Source organism: Ipomoea nil, unplaced genomic scaffold, assembly GCF_001879475.1.
Source record: "Ipomoea nil cultivar Tokyo-kokei standard unplaced genomic scaffold, Asagao_1.1 scaffold0268, whole genome shotgun sequence".
NCBI lineage: Eukaryota > Viridiplantae > Streptophyta > Magnoliopsida > Solanales > Convolvulaceae > Ipomoea > Ipomoea nil.
The window spans coordinates 3,337,501-3,354,137 of record NW_017616696.1 but is presented as its reverse complement, the minus strand read 5'-3'; the positions used below and the strand labels follow the sequence as shown (position 1 = coordinate 3,354,137).

General features: G+C 39.0%; 2 protein-coding genes across 5 annotated transcripts; one reads left to right on the top strand and one right to left on the bottom strand.

The window, feature by feature from the left end:
- Positions 1–2,463: 2,463 nt before the first annotated feature.
- On the top strand, positions 2,464–5,625 carry LOC109148704 (probable E3 ubiquitin-protein ligase LOG2). 2 transcript variants are annotated; one of them, XM_019296450.1, is made up of 4 exons: positions 2,464–3,264; positions 4,437–4,938; positions 5,116–5,243; positions 5,287–5,625. In XM_019296450.1, exons 1-3 carry the CDS (start codon positions 2,882–2,884, stop codon positions 5,236–5,238), a joined length of 1,008 nt encoding a protein of 335 aa, XP_019151995.1. In that variant the 5' UTR covers positions 2,464–2,881; the 3' UTR covers positions 5,239–5,243; positions 5,287–5,625. The 2 variants fall into 2 exon arrangements, with proteins under 2 accessions (XP_019151995.1, XP_019151990.1); XM_019296445.1 differs by having other exon boundaries at positions 5,116–5,625.
- A 2,530-nt stretch (positions 5,626–8,155) lies between these two features.
- On the bottom strand, positions 8,156–12,083 carry LOC109148680 (WD repeat-containing protein 20-like). 3 transcript variants are annotated; one of them, XM_019296418.1, is made up of 11 exons: positions 11,561–12,083; positions 10,553–10,867; positions 10,360–10,468; positions 10,172–10,265; positions 9,864–9,951; positions 9,684–9,767; positions 9,492–9,594; positions 9,294–9,381; positions 9,117–9,222; positions 8,937–9,029; positions 8,156–8,861 (listed from the first exon to the last, which is right to left on the bottom strand). In XM_019296418.1, exons 1-11 carry the CDS (start codon positions 11,738–11,740, stop codon positions 8,469–8,471), a joined length of 1,653 nt encoding a protein of 550 aa, XP_019151963.1. In that variant the 5' UTR covers positions 11,741–12,083; the 3' UTR covers positions 8,156–8,468. The 3 variants fall into 3 exon arrangements, with proteins under 3 accessions (XP_019151963.1, XP_019151969.1, XP_019151971.1); XM_019296424.1 differs by having other exon boundaries at positions 9,492–9,585; positions 11,561–12,082; XM_019296426.1 differs by having other exon boundaries at positions 11,542–11,686.
- Between the last annotated feature and the right edge of the window lie 4,554 nt (positions 12,084–16,637).

The following is a 16,637-nucleotide window of genomic DNA, read 5'->3' as shown; positions in this document are numbered from 1 at the left end:
CATGAACAAAACGGCAGAGTAGAACGCAAGCATCGCCATATTGTCGAAACAGGACTGGTGCTAATGGCCCAGTCCTCTGTTCCGTCTCGTTTCTGGGATTATGCGTTCGAAACTACTGTGTATCTCATTAATAAAATGCCCACTCGTGTCTTATCTGATAAATCTCCTCATTATTTCTTGCATCGATCTCCTCCCTCTTATTCATATTTGCGTGTTTTTGAGTGTCTATGTTTTCCTAACCAGCGTCCCTATAATCGCAGCAAACTACAGTTTCGGTCGTCTCCTTGTGTCTTTTTAGGATATCCCCCATCTTTTCGTAGCTATCGTTGTTTAAACACTAACACTAACAAGGTTTTTATCTGTCGTCATGTGCGATTCGATGAGACTGTCTTTCCTTTTGTTGCTTCTGTTGACTCGTAGGTACCCACACCACGCCCGGAGCCATGAGGTGTTGCGCCGGTTGTGTCTCGTGATAAGCCGAGTACTGTCTCGGCCTTTGATCAACCTGCTGTGCCCGTAGCCAGGTCCGACCAGCACCGCGATCAGCCCGCCTCTGCCGAGCCGTCTGTGACCGAGTCCGAGCGGACAGTCACGAACCAGCCACCCGCTCGGCCGAGAGGTCGACCCCGTGGTCGATCTCGTCCCGTTATCTCACCCGTTCGGTCTCATGAGATGAATACGTGGAGCTCGGGGCCGCATGATCATGTTGCTCTATCCACTGATGTCACTACTGAGCCTACATATTTTACTCAAGCGGTCAAATTTCCCGAATGGCGGGATGCAATGGATTTGGAATTTAATGCCTTGGTGCACAACAATACATGGTGGCTCGTTCCTTTTAAATCAGGTATGAATGTGGTTGGCTGCAAATGGGTGTTTAGAACTAAGAGAAAAGCTGATAGTTCGGTTGAGTGTTACAAGGCTCGATTAGTTGCCAAGGGACTCAATCAGGTTGCCGGTGAGGATTTCTTTGAGACTTTTAGTCTCGTGGTTAAACCGACTACAATACGTCTTCTCTTATCCTTAGCTATTTCTCGTGGATGGACTATTCGACAGTTAGACATTCACAATGCTTTCCTAAATGGCAATCTTCCTGAGACGGTTTATATGCGCCAGCCCCCAGGCTATGAAGACAAAACGATGCCCGGGCACGTTTGTCTCCTTCAACGTTCTTTGTATGGGCTTAAGCAAGCTCCCCGCGCCTGGTTCACACGTTTGCATGGTTTTCTGATTTCTGTTAGTTTCTCACCTTCCAAAACTGATGTATCTTTGTTTATATATTCACGTGGCAATACTCGTCTATATTTTCTGGTTTATGTGGATGATATTTTAGTCATGGGTTCTGATTCGGCTCTTGTGACTGATCTTATTGGCAAGTTGGCTCTTGAATTTAAAGTTCGTGATATGGAGTGTCCTCGTTTTTTCTGGGTATTGAGACTGTTCCGTTGTCTAGTGGCATGCTTCTGTCTCAACAACGGTACATGAAAGATATTTTAAAACGAGCAGGTATGGTTGATTGCAAGCCCGTGGCCACTCCGGTTTCAACCGCGAAGGCCGAGACCGGTGACGTGGTGCCATATGCTGATCCCACTCAGTATCGTAGCTTTGCAGGTGCTCTGCAATATCTTACGGTAACTCGTCCTGATCTTTCTTATGCAGTCAATCGTTTGTGTCAGCACATGCACTCTCCCTCTACTGCGGATTAGGCGGCTCTCAAGAGGGTGTCACGGTATGTAAATGGGACACTACATCTCGGTTTTAAAATTACTCCTTCTTCCTCTCTGGACATTCATACATGTTCTTATTCGGATTGGGCTGGCAATCCTGATGATCGAAAATCTACTAGTGGTTTTGCTGTGTTTTTGGGGCCCAATCTTGTCTCATGGATTTGTCGAAAGCAGCGTACTGTGACTCGTTCCTCCACTGAGGCTGAATACAAAGGACTCGCTGATGTTTCTGCAGAGGTTACTTGGCTTGTCTCTCTGATGAAGGAACTGCAGAGGTTACTTGGCTTGTCTCTTAATCTGAGAGCTACTTATCTATATGATAATCCGGTGTTTCATGCTCGCACCAAGCGCATCAAGATCGACTACCACTTTGTTCGCGATAAAGTAGCAAAGAAGGAATTACAAGTCAATTTTATTTCTACCAAAGATCAGATAGCAGATATTTTTACTAAGTCTCTTTCGTTTCTACGTTTTAATTTTCTCCGTTCCAAGCTCAATGTTTTGGGTAGCCAACCTTGTGCTTGATGGAGAGTATTAAAGTATTAGGATCCATATTAGACTAGACTATATTATTCAAGTTAAACTAGAATTCTATCTAGCATCTCTATATATTCGCTCCTATACTCTCAAACATTATCATTGAATACAAAAAATATATTCTCATCATTCACACTATCACAATTTATCTTTTCTTTTAAATATTACCTACTAACTATTAAGTCCCGTGCGGGCTAATTCCTCCATCCGATCCTACACTACTGTTTGTATCTGTAGGCAGTAGGCTGTACCCAAATTCTTCCCCTCGATCATTGATGGTGGTGTGGTGTGGTGTGGGTGGAGCTTTATGTAATCCCATTATCCCTTCCATCTTCTTCTTTCTCCTAATATTCCTGTTCCACCCTCTCTCTCTCTCTCTCTCTCTCTCTCTCTCTCTCTCTCTCTCCACCATATACTTGATATACGTCATTGTCAATTGCTTCACCTTCTCCTTTTTGTCTATTTGCTCTCATATTCCTCCAACTCTTTTTTTGTGATTTTCAACTTCAAAAGGAGAAGTGATTTTCCTCATTATGTGATCCCCGTTCAGTATTAGTAGTAATAAAGTCTGGGTTTTTTTTTTCTTGGAATTTTGGAAAGAAGAATTTTGTATTACGATGGGTAACTCCGGGAGCAGCGGCCGGCGGAGGAGCGGCAGCAGTGGGAGGGACCACCAGTCTGCGCCTCCACCGCAGGCGGCGGAGGCGGAGGTCAGCTCCAACCGCTACCTCTTTGCGGCGGCGACGCCTTTCCCTCCCCAATACCAAAACCCCAACGCTCCGCCGTATTACCCGTTCCGCATGGACGCGAATTTGGTTAACGGACGGTACCCGTGCGGGCCCGTGATGGCCCCGCCGGCACCTTATGTGGAGCACCAGACAGCCGTGACGATACGAAATGATGTGAATCTGAAGAAGGAGACGCTTCGGATCGAGGCGGACGAGGCCAACCCTGGCAACTACCTCGTTTGTTTCACCTTTGACGCCACCGTTCCAGGAAGGTATGTATCGCTTTATCTCACGTTTCTTCTCATTTCTCTTTAAATTTTGTTTATGCTTGTCCATTGGCCCCACACTTCGACCTCAGAATTAATCGGGCATTTGGTTGGAAGGAAGGGGAATTAGATTGTAATTTCGTGGGGATAGAATAAAAGTAGGAATTCAAATTAGGGTAAAAAGAGAATTTATAGGAATTGGCTGAGCATATTGTGCTCAGTTGGCACCTTTGTGACTTTCCTTGAGGGATCGAACTCTGGTGGTGAGGTATTGATTCTTCTCCCAAAAGGTTGAATCCCTAACCCTAAGGGCATCCCACATCTCGGCCCGACAGAGTATTTGTGAGGACGTAAATCACCGTGACTCGACTCAATGGTTCAGCGGACAGGGCCAAATGTCAATATGCACAAGGAATCTGCCTACTTTGGACATAATTTCCACACTGTTGCCGCCGAGGGTGAGGTATTGATTCTTTGAGCTATAAGAGATGGAAAAAGTATATTGAACATATACTACATTGTAATATATATAATCAATGGATCTAAAACAAAATTTATAAGAATTGAAAGGAAAAGATTAAAATGCCCTTAATAATAATAATATTATCAAGGGTAATGTTGTAATTTCATCTTCTTTTTTTTTTTTCCCTTTCCATTCACCACCTAATTGGAATTCATAGGGAGAGCCATATGAATTTCAATTCCACAAATGGAGGAAATTAAATTTCGTGGAATTGCAATTCTCTCTCACCAAACAATATAAATTCTCTCTCACCAAACAATATAATTGTGCTCCGCAAAGAATTAGTTTACAGTTGAAGCCTACCAAAAAGGTCCTAAGTACAGGATTTAAGCCCATATTGGGTGGGACTTCCACAATGCGGCTGTCAGGATTGATCTTGCATTTTATCCACAATTTATCGCATAGGAACCAATTAAGCTATTCATGCCTGCAAATTTTCTTTATGCTTAATTATGTATTTCTTGTGATTGCTTGAATGTAATATGATATATGAAAGCAATGGCAAAAAGCTTTCAACTTTGTTAATCTGCAGAGGATAATTGTATATTGTATTTAGCTCATTGATACTTATTTCCTTTGGAACTAAATAAATATGCCAAGATTCTCTGTTATCAATGGCCGATTTACAGATTTCACTTTCTCCTTTTACATGCAGCATGACTGTAATCTTCTTTGCGAAAGAAGGTGAAGACTGCATAGTGACTCCTATGATGGAAGCTTTGCTTCCACCAGTGACAGTGCAGTTCCAACGAGGCCTAGCTCAGAAGTTTAGACAGCCATGTGGAACTGGCATTGACCTTTCAATGTTCGAGGAAGCGAAATTGTCGAAGGAAGGCGACATGGATGTATTTCCCCTGGTAATCAAGGCAGAAGCATCCCGAGATAGCCAGAGGGATACGGTGGATGGGTGCACGGTTTCTGGTCAGACAAACTCTCAGATAACTCAGGCAGTGTTTGAGAAGAGCTGCGAGCCTCATGTCAGGATAGTTAAGCAGATTTTGTGGGTGAATGGCATGAGGTATGAGTTGCAGGAGATATACGGGATTGGAAATTCGGTTGATGAAGAAGGTGAGTTCGATGGAAATGATCCCGGGAAGGAATGCGTCATCTGCCTATCTGAACCCCGCGACACTACTGTACTTCCTTGTCGCCACATGGTATGCTTTCAGTCCTCAACATACCCCCTCTTTGTCTGCAAAAAAAATCGAATCTTGAAACTACTGGCACCTCTGTTACCATTCCAATTGATTCTTTGGGCTGATAAAGTATAGAACAGATACTACCTTATAAACACGGGAGAATTTCAAACATTGATTCATTATTTGTTGATGCAGTGTATGTGCAGTGGGTGCGCAAAAGTTTTGAGGTTTCAGACGAACCGATGTCCTATTTGCAGACAGCCAGTCGAGCGTCTCTTGGAGATCAAGATCAGCGCTGATGATGTTGCTGAGGAGTGAAGAGACTCTGAGAGTTGTTGCCACCTCTCTCTGTAAATGCTTTATTCTACTTTCATTTTCCCAGTAACCAGACTGGAAGTCCCAACCATGAGTTTGCAGTTAGAGTTGGATATTCTATTTAGAATCATAATCCCCACCATTTATATGTTAGAGTGAGTATACAGTTTGAGATTGATGTCTAGCTCTGATCTGGTATGGTTGATTGTTTGCTATTTTGAACATTATGATATTCTGTTCAGTTGCAGCTATGTTTGCTCCACTTTGGGGGTTTATCTGATTTTTTGCCAGATAAAATAAGGTGATTTAGTTCATTTGGAAACTGTGTTATTATGTTCAGATGGTGCAACAATGCCCAATCAAATTTTAATTTAAAATATTATATTTTTTCAAAAGTATTATACTTTTTCTACCTTTACGTGAGACCGTCTAACACAAGTTTAGACCTTCTATTAAAGGTAAATATCAACCATATCAATTCTCTTTTTAAAAATAAAATAATATTTACATATTAAAATATGACACAACCATATCAATTCTCTTTTTTTTTAAAAAAAATAAAATAAAATAAAATTTACATATTAAAATATGACAAATGAACCAAATAAATATACAATCACTAAGAGCCCTTTGGTGTAATGAAGCTTTTGACTTCGGAATAATTAGGTTAACTAAGAATGTCATTTTTTAAAACGTAATTAAAAATATGTAAAATTATTTATAGGTAACAAGTTATATATGAAGACAATGACGGGATATTTAATAAATGGTTCGCCCTATGGAGACTCGAATCTCCAAATGGAAAATCTTTTTTTAGAGAACTATTAGTAATATCCTCCCAACTACTAGAAATTTGTTTATAAAGAGAGTTATGTGGATCCAAATTGTGTCATGTGCGGAATAGTTCATGAGGACACTATGCTTTAGTGTTGTGCGATTCTGCAAAAGTCATATGGGAGCAATTCAACCTTCCAATTCCCAATAATATGACAAATATTTTTTATATTTGGTTCAGTGAACTTCTAAATGTTCTAGACTCTAATGAGATAATATATGCAGCAGCAATTTTATATCATATTTGGAGAGTACAGAATGGAGCGGATTGAGCAGCAATTTTATATCATATTTGGAGAGTACGGAATGGAGCGGATTGGGACGCTTTTCTTCCGCAGCCAAGGGGATTACTTGCTAAGGCCACCGCAACCATGCAGGCTTTGCATCGATCTCGGCTGGTTTCCAACGCACAGCCACTAACCGAGCAGCTTGGTACTGCCGATGTACCGCCACTGCCTCACGTACAGCCAGCCGCACCAGCTGTACCGATCACCGTGCCACCACTGAGGATCTGCCGCGTCGACGCCGGGTTCCTCCACGAGACAGGCAAGGCTACGGCTGGAGCAATCCTTCTCGATATGACTGGGGTATGTTTCAGCATTCAGTGCACCTCTCTCGAATTGTTTTCCACCACTTATGGCCGAGGCATTTGCATGCAAGGAAGTCTTGTCATGGTTAAGGAGCAGGGCGAACGGTCTATAGAGTTATACAGGGATTGCCTGATGCTCCAGCGTTACCTTACCTCACCACCATCTACAGTTCGTTCGTACATCGGCTATGCTAATTGATAGCCGCAGAGCAGCTACATCTTCGTTTGATTTCTATTCGTTTAATTTTATTCCTAGATCAAACAATTATTTAGCACATACTTTAGCATCTACAGCTTTCCAACATTCTACTTCTTTGTATTGGAATCTGCTCCCACCTAACACTATTGTAACTTATTTCTAATGGAAATACCACTGATTATTATTTTCAAAAAAAAAAAAAAAAGATAACAAGTTAATTTTTTTTTTTTTTTTAGTAAAGTTATTTCCAATGAACACATTCTAAAGATTACTTCTCCATAAATCTAATTGGATGGTTGGAAAGCAGAAAGCAGCTTCAAAAAGTCAACAATGAAAGAAGCATTGACTCCGCCACACCTTTACTTTATCCCTGACATGACTTGTGCCTTTCTCTTAACCACCAAGTCAATACTCAACAGATAGATATATCAACAATAAACTATAATAAATAAAAGGCGCAACTTTATCGCCATACATGCTTCTGACGCTAGGTGTGACTTGACTCTGATATCACTTGTTACTTGTTAAGATCAAGATATTATCACTACGTCAATAGCTATAGCTAGTAGCGAAGATGCAACTTTCTTTGTACTGCCACACGTCACACATTTTTGAAATGCTGGGTGCAGATTTAGCCTTTACCGACATCCGCCCAACAATTACAAACAAAATGTATAAATAAAAGGCGCAACTTAACCGCCATACATGCTTGTGACGCTAGGTGCGACTTGACTCTGATATCACTTGTTATTTGTTAAGATCAAGATTATCACTACGCCAAAAGCTATAGTTAGTAGCGAAGATACAACTTTCCTTATACTGCCACACACCAGTGCGCCACACATTTTTGAGATGCTGGGTGCAGATTTAGCCTTTACCGGCCTCCGCCCAACAATTACAAACAAAATGCAGAATATATATGTTACTACTACAATCATGGAAAACATACAATAATGTATATTCCTTCTCTCAATCAGTCTTAGTGGGAGACAAGAAGTGCACTTTGTATGTATTACCCAAATGTGCTCTGTCTCCCTCACTTGCAAAACTGATTTCATTCCAACCCCTAAAACATTTTTATTTCCAAATGTGTAGTTTTGTCTTTTGAAACCAATCAACAGACACATAGGAAAAACACACAAAACAAGCAGAGGAACCCGACAATCTTCATTGTAAACAAATGCACAAAAGTGTGTGTTGTTGGTACATCCAATTACTACTTATACAAACTTTGCATGCTTTGAACTCCAACAATTCTCTAAATAATAGTCTCGGGACATACCTCGGCTAACTCAATACATAATGAATGACGACCAGCCAGTTTCTCGTTAAAAATTGGTTAAGGGAGAAGAAAAGTTCCAAAAAAACTAAGAATTACAAATCTCACAACAAACAATGTAAATTATTCTAGCAGGTCAATAAAATATTCCTTTGAAAACCTTTCATACTTACAAGGTGGTAGGGTAGGGTAGGGGCACTCTTCAATCTTCGTCCAATCTTTGTGGTGCCCACGACATGATATACAATGCACGAGCTATGTCATATGTGTTTTCAGTCCGGGTGGCACCGAGCCCGTGTTGCAGTGAGTGGTCTCATGATGCCGGGGGGCAACTACTTGTAACTTGAACCGACCACTTTCCCAGAAATCGATTGTTTTTCCTTCAAGCTTGAGCCCAACAATGAATCGGAGTTGCTAGTTTGGCTTTCGCCAAAGCCTGGTCGCATCCAAATTTTTATGTGCCCTTCCCGGCAGACAGTAAGAACAGATTCATGGGTGAATATCAAACCGGAGAGAGGCTCGGTGTGAACACGGTGAGTGACCAACGGAGAAAGCTTCGGGACATCCCGCATGCTTGGAGCAGGTTGCAATGTTCCCACAGGGCACGCACTATCCCAATGAGCCGACTGGCTTCCAGTACTAAAGGTCGGAGATCCTCCAGAAGGGCGGCGAACTGGCACCACGAGCTCGTCCATTTCCAAATCCCATAAAAGCAATTGTGTGTCCTGTAAATCAATGGAATCGAATATTACAAAATAGATACGCTTTGATGATGTCAATAACGGTGCACGACTAACTACCTGGCCAACAGAACCGAACCGGTAGACAACATTTTCGCCACTGCCATCTGAATTCGGTACCGACCAATAAGAATCGAACGCCACTCCACTCACCTGTCAGTCGAGACTTAAAAGAATAAGGTCGCTGTAATAACGGAAAAGGAAATAAGAAAAACACATGCTAGATCCGCTATAACTCACCCAAGAATTGTGTCCCTCACCCCACGCAACAACTTTCCGTTCATCCATACTCCAAACTTGTACTAGGTCATCCTCCCCACCGGTCAAAACATATTTCCCATCCATACTGTTGTTGAATCGATTCAATTATTATCCATTCACAAACATATTGATAAGTTAAGTGAACAATGATCTTACCTCCAAGCACAACATAACAAAGCACCATAGTAGCTTTTCCCACCACATATAAGGTGCTCATTTTTGTAGTCAAATATTCGTAGGTAACCTACATTCATTTATAGTTCTCAGTAGTAAATACACTAATATTGAACCAAAGCATCGGAAAGCAAAAGAAAAGAATCGGAGAAATCAAAATTCTCGAGAAAGAGACAATACCATCCCTCCCTACAGTCGCAATAAAGGCCCCATCTGTTGAGAAAGCTATGCAATTTATCGAGCCTTGACAAATATGCCATCTAGCAACAGGGTTCTGCATAAACTACGAAAAATCAATCTAAAGAACAAACAAAAACTTAAAGAACTCAGGAATTGGGAAAAAAGAACAAACGAAAGCACAAATGATACTACCTTACTGTACCGTGCATGAGACACTGAAAATTGAGCTTGATCCTTGATAATTGGAAACGAAGGATCACCAGAACCATCTTTGTTCTGTAAAATAAATCGGATATTGATGCAAATACAAACTTGAAAGTGACAACTAACATGAAGACATCGAGTATATTCCTAGTGATTGTCAGGACTTGCCTTGTCATAGACATAAAAGTTTCCATCTACATGAGCAACAACAAAAGCTCCATCGCTATTAGGCACCCATGCAATACTAGTACAGCGACTGTTAAAAGCAAGGAAAATATTACGTAAAGAACTTCAAACCTTAGACACTAGACTGACTAGGACGGGGAAAATTATAGGCATACTAGTTATCGAATAATAGGTTAGGAATTCAATAGTAGCTGTGGTAGTCAAGATGTTGACTTATTGGGAGAGACCGGTTTCAATGTGTTAAAGAAGTTAATCTACAAAAAGGGTTTAAAGCATTGTTAGAGTTTTACGTGTTGTTAACAGAACCATCTTTGTTATAATGCAGTGCTCCAACAAGCTTTTTTCCAACATCTTGCAATTGTTGCCGCAAATTCACTGAATAGACTGCAAATTCGAAAATAAATATTTAGTTCATATAAGGAAATGGCTTTTCTTGGAAGTTCATTTGAAAATAAAATATATATTTTTTAGTTTTTACCATCTCCGGTATTTAACCCAATAAGCAGATCATGGCCATCCTTTGCGTCTGGGTCAAATGCATGGCAGACAGGGTAGTAATTACCGAAATGAATAGACTTTACGGGATCCTACATTTTAACACGAATCTATTAACATTAATACATACCAGACAAGAAGTTAAGAACCCGAAGCTCAGTGCAGAGGAAACATACCTTATCTCGAGAATTCAAGTCACTGATAAATATTGCATCACCAACATTGAATACCAAGTAAGTTCCCTTGCCATCAAAATTCGAATTACCCACCAAGTTATTCGAATTCGAAACCCCTAACGATCCAATTCTACTAGTTGCACTGCTCACCGACTTACTTCCGCCATTCCCTCCAACTAAATTAAGCGACTTACTACCATTTCCACCGCCCAATAACCTCGCAGCTGCGGACCTAACACCGCTGCTGACACCAAAACCCGATGACGACTGTGGTTGTGCTTGCATCGGCTTACCTTTAAGATGAGCTAGTGTTACCTGGGAATCAAGTTCATCCAAAATAGCGTCAGATTAAGTCACTGTCAATTTCTAGATTGAAAGTACTCAAAGGGGTTATAACTTATAAGTCAACAATCATCACCAAGCTACTGCAGCTTACTCTCTAACTCAAAAAGAACATATGCTTTACTTCACAAATTGGTTAAGTGGAATTGGAAAAGCTTAGACAGAAAACTAACAGAGAGTATATAAACTAACTAAAGCCCTTCAATTAATCAACTATTAGTTGAAAAAGAAGTGGAGACCTAAAAGCTAATACCATAAAGATTAGCATAACTAGACAAAGAGCTAGTACAAACTACAAAAGTGTAAACACTATAAATAAACCTCTCCAATCAATATCAACTCTGGATTCCCAAATTGGCTAAAGAAATAAGATTGACATCAAACAAATAAATAAGTCAACATTGCCACTGAAAACTCAACTAATCAGAAGCAGTACAGGTCCAAAAATCATATCTAAGTACACTAAATTCATCCAATAATTAGAGACCAGATTGCCAATTCAAATCCAAAACCCAAACTTGATAGACGGGTCAACCTAAAAAAAATTCAATCTTGATGCCATACTACCCTACCCAACAGAATGCAGAATTGAGATAAAAAGCTCAAAATCAAAACCGAGAAGCAAGAAAAACGGAATTTAAGCTAACCCTAGAGTTGATGAAGAACCTGAGTAACAGTCTTGCCATGGCTATAGTGAAGAAGACCAGTAGGGTAAGTCTTCTCGTACTGAAGCTTGTACCTCCCCTCTGGGGTCTTGAAATACGTCTTCAACCCAGGCGATTGCGCGTTGTTCCCAGATGTAGATGACGACGCCATCAAACTATTACTCCCCGCTGTGTTGATCATTCTTGAAGTTGAAACAATCACTCTCCCTCTTCTTATTATATCCTACGTGCTCAAAACACACACTAAAATCATCTAATTCAGAAAATTGGGTTTCTCTACAAATTTCCTGGGCTGCCTGTAAAATTTGAGTATACTTTTTGGATCAAGTCTATGCACACGAAACCATTCTTGCAAAAGGGCGAAGAGAACTGAGAAGGGGAGATGGACGGTTAAGATTGACCTTGGTGCATTTATTCTTGTGTGTTTCTTTCGTTTTCTACCTCTTTAATTTGTGCAGAAGTGTGTTGAAGGAGGGTGCGGTTGAGATTCACGTTCACTGTCAAACGTGGAAAAAAGTATGGTTTTCAGTTTGGGCTTTTGTGTATTTGGGAGTTTCCGTTTTCCCACTGTGTAAAACAAATATGGAGACCACTGTTCATTCTATTTCACCAATTTGTTTGAATTCACTATGTTCTAACTTTTTGTTTGGATTAAGGTTTTAAGGTAATTGATGTAGTAAATAGTGAGTTTCTTCTATTTTATACCGTGTTAGGGTGTCAAGCACATTGTGCTCAAATGGCATGTAGTGACCTCTCCTATATGAGAGGTCATGAGATCGAGCTTCAGTGAAGGTCATGAGAGAGTAACTACTAAAGTTTCAGTGTTCCCCTTCTCTGCAATAGATTACTAATTCCTTTGGGTGTACCGCCGCACAAGGTTCGGATAGGGGGACTAGACCTTGGGCTCTAAGTATTATAGGTCGGGTGCTCGGAGCAGGGCGATTAACATTGCCCTTGGTGTCTCTCTCTTGTTCCCCTTCTCTGCAATAGATTACTAATTCCTTTGGGTGTACCGCCGCACAAGGTTCGGATAGGGGGACTAGACCTTGGGCTCTAAGTATTATAGGTCGGGTGCTCGGAGCAGGGCGATTAACATTGCCCTTGGTGTCTCTCTCTTGGTTGGGTAGACGTCGAGCTTCAGTGAAGGTCATGAGAGAGTAACTACTAAAGTTTCAGTGTCTAGAAACTGTCAAAGGTTCCCCTTCTCTGCAATAGATTACTAATTCCTTTAGGTGTACCGCCGCACAAGGTTCGGATAGGGGGACTAGACCTTGGGCTCTAAGTATTATAGGTCGGGTGCTCGGAGCCTTTAGGTGTACCGCCGCACAAGGTTCGGATAGGGGGACTAGACCTTGGGCTCTAAGTATTATAGGTCGGGTGCTCGGAGCAGGGCGATTAACATTGCCCTTTGTCTCTCTCTCTTGGTTGGGTAGACGAGCAGTTGAGGTTGGTGAAAGGATACCGACCAAGTGTAGGTTACGGTTCGATAGAAAATAATTCCTATGAGTTATTATAACTCTTTGTTTGAATTAAGATTTAAGGTTTGAATTCCAATATTATTTTATAAATTATAATATTATATAATTTTTTTTTTGTAAAAAGTGTATTATGTAAAAGAATTTTGAACAATATTTTTTCTTAATAAAATACTTAGGGGGTGTTTGGTTGGATGGAAAACATTTTCCATGGAAAATGTTTTCCTAAAGGTGAAGGAAAATGATGTTTTATGTTGTTTGGTTGGATGGAAAACATTAATCTATAAACACAACTCGGGTTGAATTCAAATTAATCTCACATTGATCGAGATGTTGTGAATGTCATATGCAAAAATAAATAAACATACTAGTTGATATTTACAATTTGATTATTTTCACAAGAATACATTTGTTGTTTTTTTGAGGGGAAATACATTTGTTATTTCAATGAAAGAAAATGAAATTAAGGAACACATTAGTGCTTCTAGTTTTATGATAATGATGATTATGGTATTTTAACATTTAACCCATAGACTTTACTGGCATACCATATTTGATCATCTATTACAATTTTAAAACAATTTGATATTTTATAATCTTAGTTTTCTTCTCTCAAAAGGTTGAATCCCCAACCCCACGATCCGACAGAGCATTTAGAAGGATGTAAATCACGGTAACTTAATGACTTAACAGACATGGTCAAATGTTGGTGCGGACAAGGAATGTGCCTACTTTAGATATAATCTCTACACTTGTGTCGTGGATGTTCGAACATTGGTCTCTTCTCTCAAATACTGCCTACTGATAATCTTAATTTTCTCATTTTGTTGAAAAATGTTTTAAAATAATACAATAAACAATAATTTAATAGATTTTTAATGAAAATTATTATTTTTTTCTCATTTGTTATGTCGTCATTTACGAATGTTTTTAAAATAATATTAAACTATTAAAATTATCAAATTACTATACTGTCTCAACATTTAAAATTAATTATATAAAAATCATACCAAACAATCAAGTTCTACAATGTCAACAAATTTATGAAATTAAATGTAGTTAAATTAAAAATTAATAGTAAATATGACAATTTCATAATAACTGTGAAATTAAAAGTAACTTTTTTATGGATATTATAAGTACCATCTACTTAGGTTGACTAATCCCTACTCAATAATATTGCTCCAAGTTGGAATATAATCGCCTCTCAAACTTGGACATGACTTTTTCATGACTTCCAATTCAAAAAAGTCTCACAAACTTCTTAAATTATTTTAATGAACAATTTTTTAAACATAATTTGAATGATAATGTTACAAGTTGAAGTTTAATTTAAATCAAATGCTCCAAATTTTGTGAATATAGTATAAATTTGGAAAAAGGTGAAATGCACCACTAAACATGATAGGAAAGTACAATGAGGCCCTCAAATTTTAAAAAAGTTCAATTAAACACATAAATTTATCATTTTGATGCATTCAGATCCAATAGTCAATCACCTATTCTACTGGTAATACCGGGTAATTCAACATCACACAGTTAAATCGACCGCCGTCTGCCGTCCGTTTTCCACTCGCCGGCGACCGTCCGTTTTACGGTCGCCTTCTTCCTAGAGGAAGAGGCGACCAAGCGTCGCCTCCTCCTCCTGGAAGAAGGGGACTAGTCGCCTTCTTCTTGGTGAAGGAGGTCATTCGATGTCGACGGCCATTTTGGATTTTCGGTGTCCTTTTTTTTATTATGGTTGAAGATGACGGTCAACGGCGATGATGACAGTCAAAGATGGTATAGTTACCGATAACCTATTGGTTACCTACTAAGTGGACTTATTTGATTGATTTTATGAAGTTTAAGTATTTAATGGAGCTTTTTAAAGTTTGGGGCCTAATTGCACTTCCATAGGAGTGTATTTGACCCTTTTCCCAATAAATTTTGAAATTAAGATTGACAACATTTGAAACCTAAGGTTGTGTTCATCCTTGAAATTGGGATGCTGGTAAGTTGTAAGGTGAGTTGACTTTTTTTACTTGAGATGATTTGCAATACAAGAGAGAAATGTCATAGATGTGTACTTCTTTATTTTTATCCACATAATCTTTTTAATTAGTTGAGTTTTTAATAATAATAATAATATTATTATTATTATTAATTAATTAATTAATTAATTAATTAATTAATTAATTATATTTAATAGTCATTAACCAATTAACAAATCAATACATGACATAGACTTAATTTTTCATTAATTCAAATTTTAATACTCAATTACTTTTTTTTTTTGAAACACTCATGATTCTTTTAAAGGTAATATCACCAAAAAAAATCAATGCCCTCTGGGTTCAATCATATGACCACCCATTTGGAATGGTAATAGAGATGTTATCACACTACATAGTAGTTGGCAATACTTCAGTACTTATTAATTTATTAATTTAATCATATGATTGTTAGTCGAGGGTACAATTAGTGTAGCTCCCATTATAGCAACTCGACTTGGAGTCGTATATGGAGGTGGAAGGTTCTTAACCATATTCGGGCGCTATAAAAAAGGGCTTAACCCGACTAGATGGGCCCGTTTAGTCCAATTTTTAGACGAGCTAAGTTGGAGATTTCTCCAATCCAACCTGATTGTGACGGGCATGTTTAGCTCGTGGTGATACCCGGGTTGACTCGTGTAACCCACTCGCCAACCCCTAAGCCATAAATACATGTGAGTTTTTAAAAATTTAATGTGTTTGTGGAAATAATATTAATTGTTAACTTAGAGGTTAGAGGTTTAAATCTTGGACTAAACAAAAAAAAATGTAATATTTTAAAACATAAATATTCGTTAAATCATTGATAATAATTGGGGTGACGAGCTAACTCGTTTACCCATCAACCCATTATGTGGTGTGTTCGGTTACGAAAAATGTAACTTGGTCTAATCTCTTTTTCGGCTTAGCTTGTATGGATCGAGCTAACCCGTTCTGATACCTCTATTTGGGTAGTCTAGTGGTTAGTTTGTCATAATCGACTTAGCTCATATGGATCGAGCTAACCCGTTTTGACACCTATATCCGGACAGGCTAGTGGTTAGTTTGTCATGATCGGCTCATGACAAACAAAGAGAGAATTTGTAGAGGCTTAATGGAGGTCTTGCTATGATTGCTCAAGCATGGTGGAAGATGGGGAACATATTTTCCAAGCAAGTCCTAGACTCCTAGTGCAACAAACATCTGGACGACTTTACTTTCTGTGGATGAAGTAGCCTAGTTGAACATTTTAGTGATAAGGTGAATGTCATGCATGACTGATTGGAGCGTCAATTTTGCCCTCTCCATGTGGTGGTTATAGAAGTGGAGAAATGAAGTAGTTTTCTCCCAACAGAGAAAGCATTTAGGTTTTAAGATAAAGAGGTGTTTGGTAAATAGCTGTTAGCTGATTGAGTTAGTGAGTTTGACTAGTTGATAGCATTACATAGTTGTAGAAAAGTGTTTGGTAAATTAACTGATATCTGATTTTATGCAAAATGCTTTCTTAAAAAGTTGATCGAAAAATTACTTTGAACAACTTTTTGAATTTTAACATTTTAGAGTAATAAGTTGTTACAAAAACCTATTTAAT

Coding starts and splice junctions, on each gene's coding strand:
- LOC109148704 (XM_019296450.1), top strand. CDS start 2,882: ATGGGTAACTCCGGGAGCAGCGGCCGGCGGAGGAGCGGCAGCAGTGGG. Junction 3,265..4,436: donor GACGCCACCGTTCCAGGAAG/GTATGTATCGCT, acceptor TTTTACATGCAG/CATGACTGTAATCTTCTTTG. Junction 4,939..5,115: donor TACTTCCTTGTCGCCACATG/GTATGCTTTCAG, acceptor TTGTTGATGCAG/TGTATGTGCAGTGGGTGCGC.
- LOC109148680 (XM_019296418.1), bottom strand. CDS start 11,740: ATGATCAACACAGCGGGGAGTAATAGTTTGATGGCGTCGTCATCTACA. Junction 10,469..10,552: donor ACTTGAATTCTCGAGATAAG/GTATGTTTCCTC, acceptor GTTAAAATGTAG/GATCCCGTAAAGTCTATTCA. Junction 10,266..10,359: donor TGGGTTAAATACCGGAGATG/GTAAAAACTAAA, acceptor TCGAATTTGCAG/TCTATTCAGTGAATTTGCGG.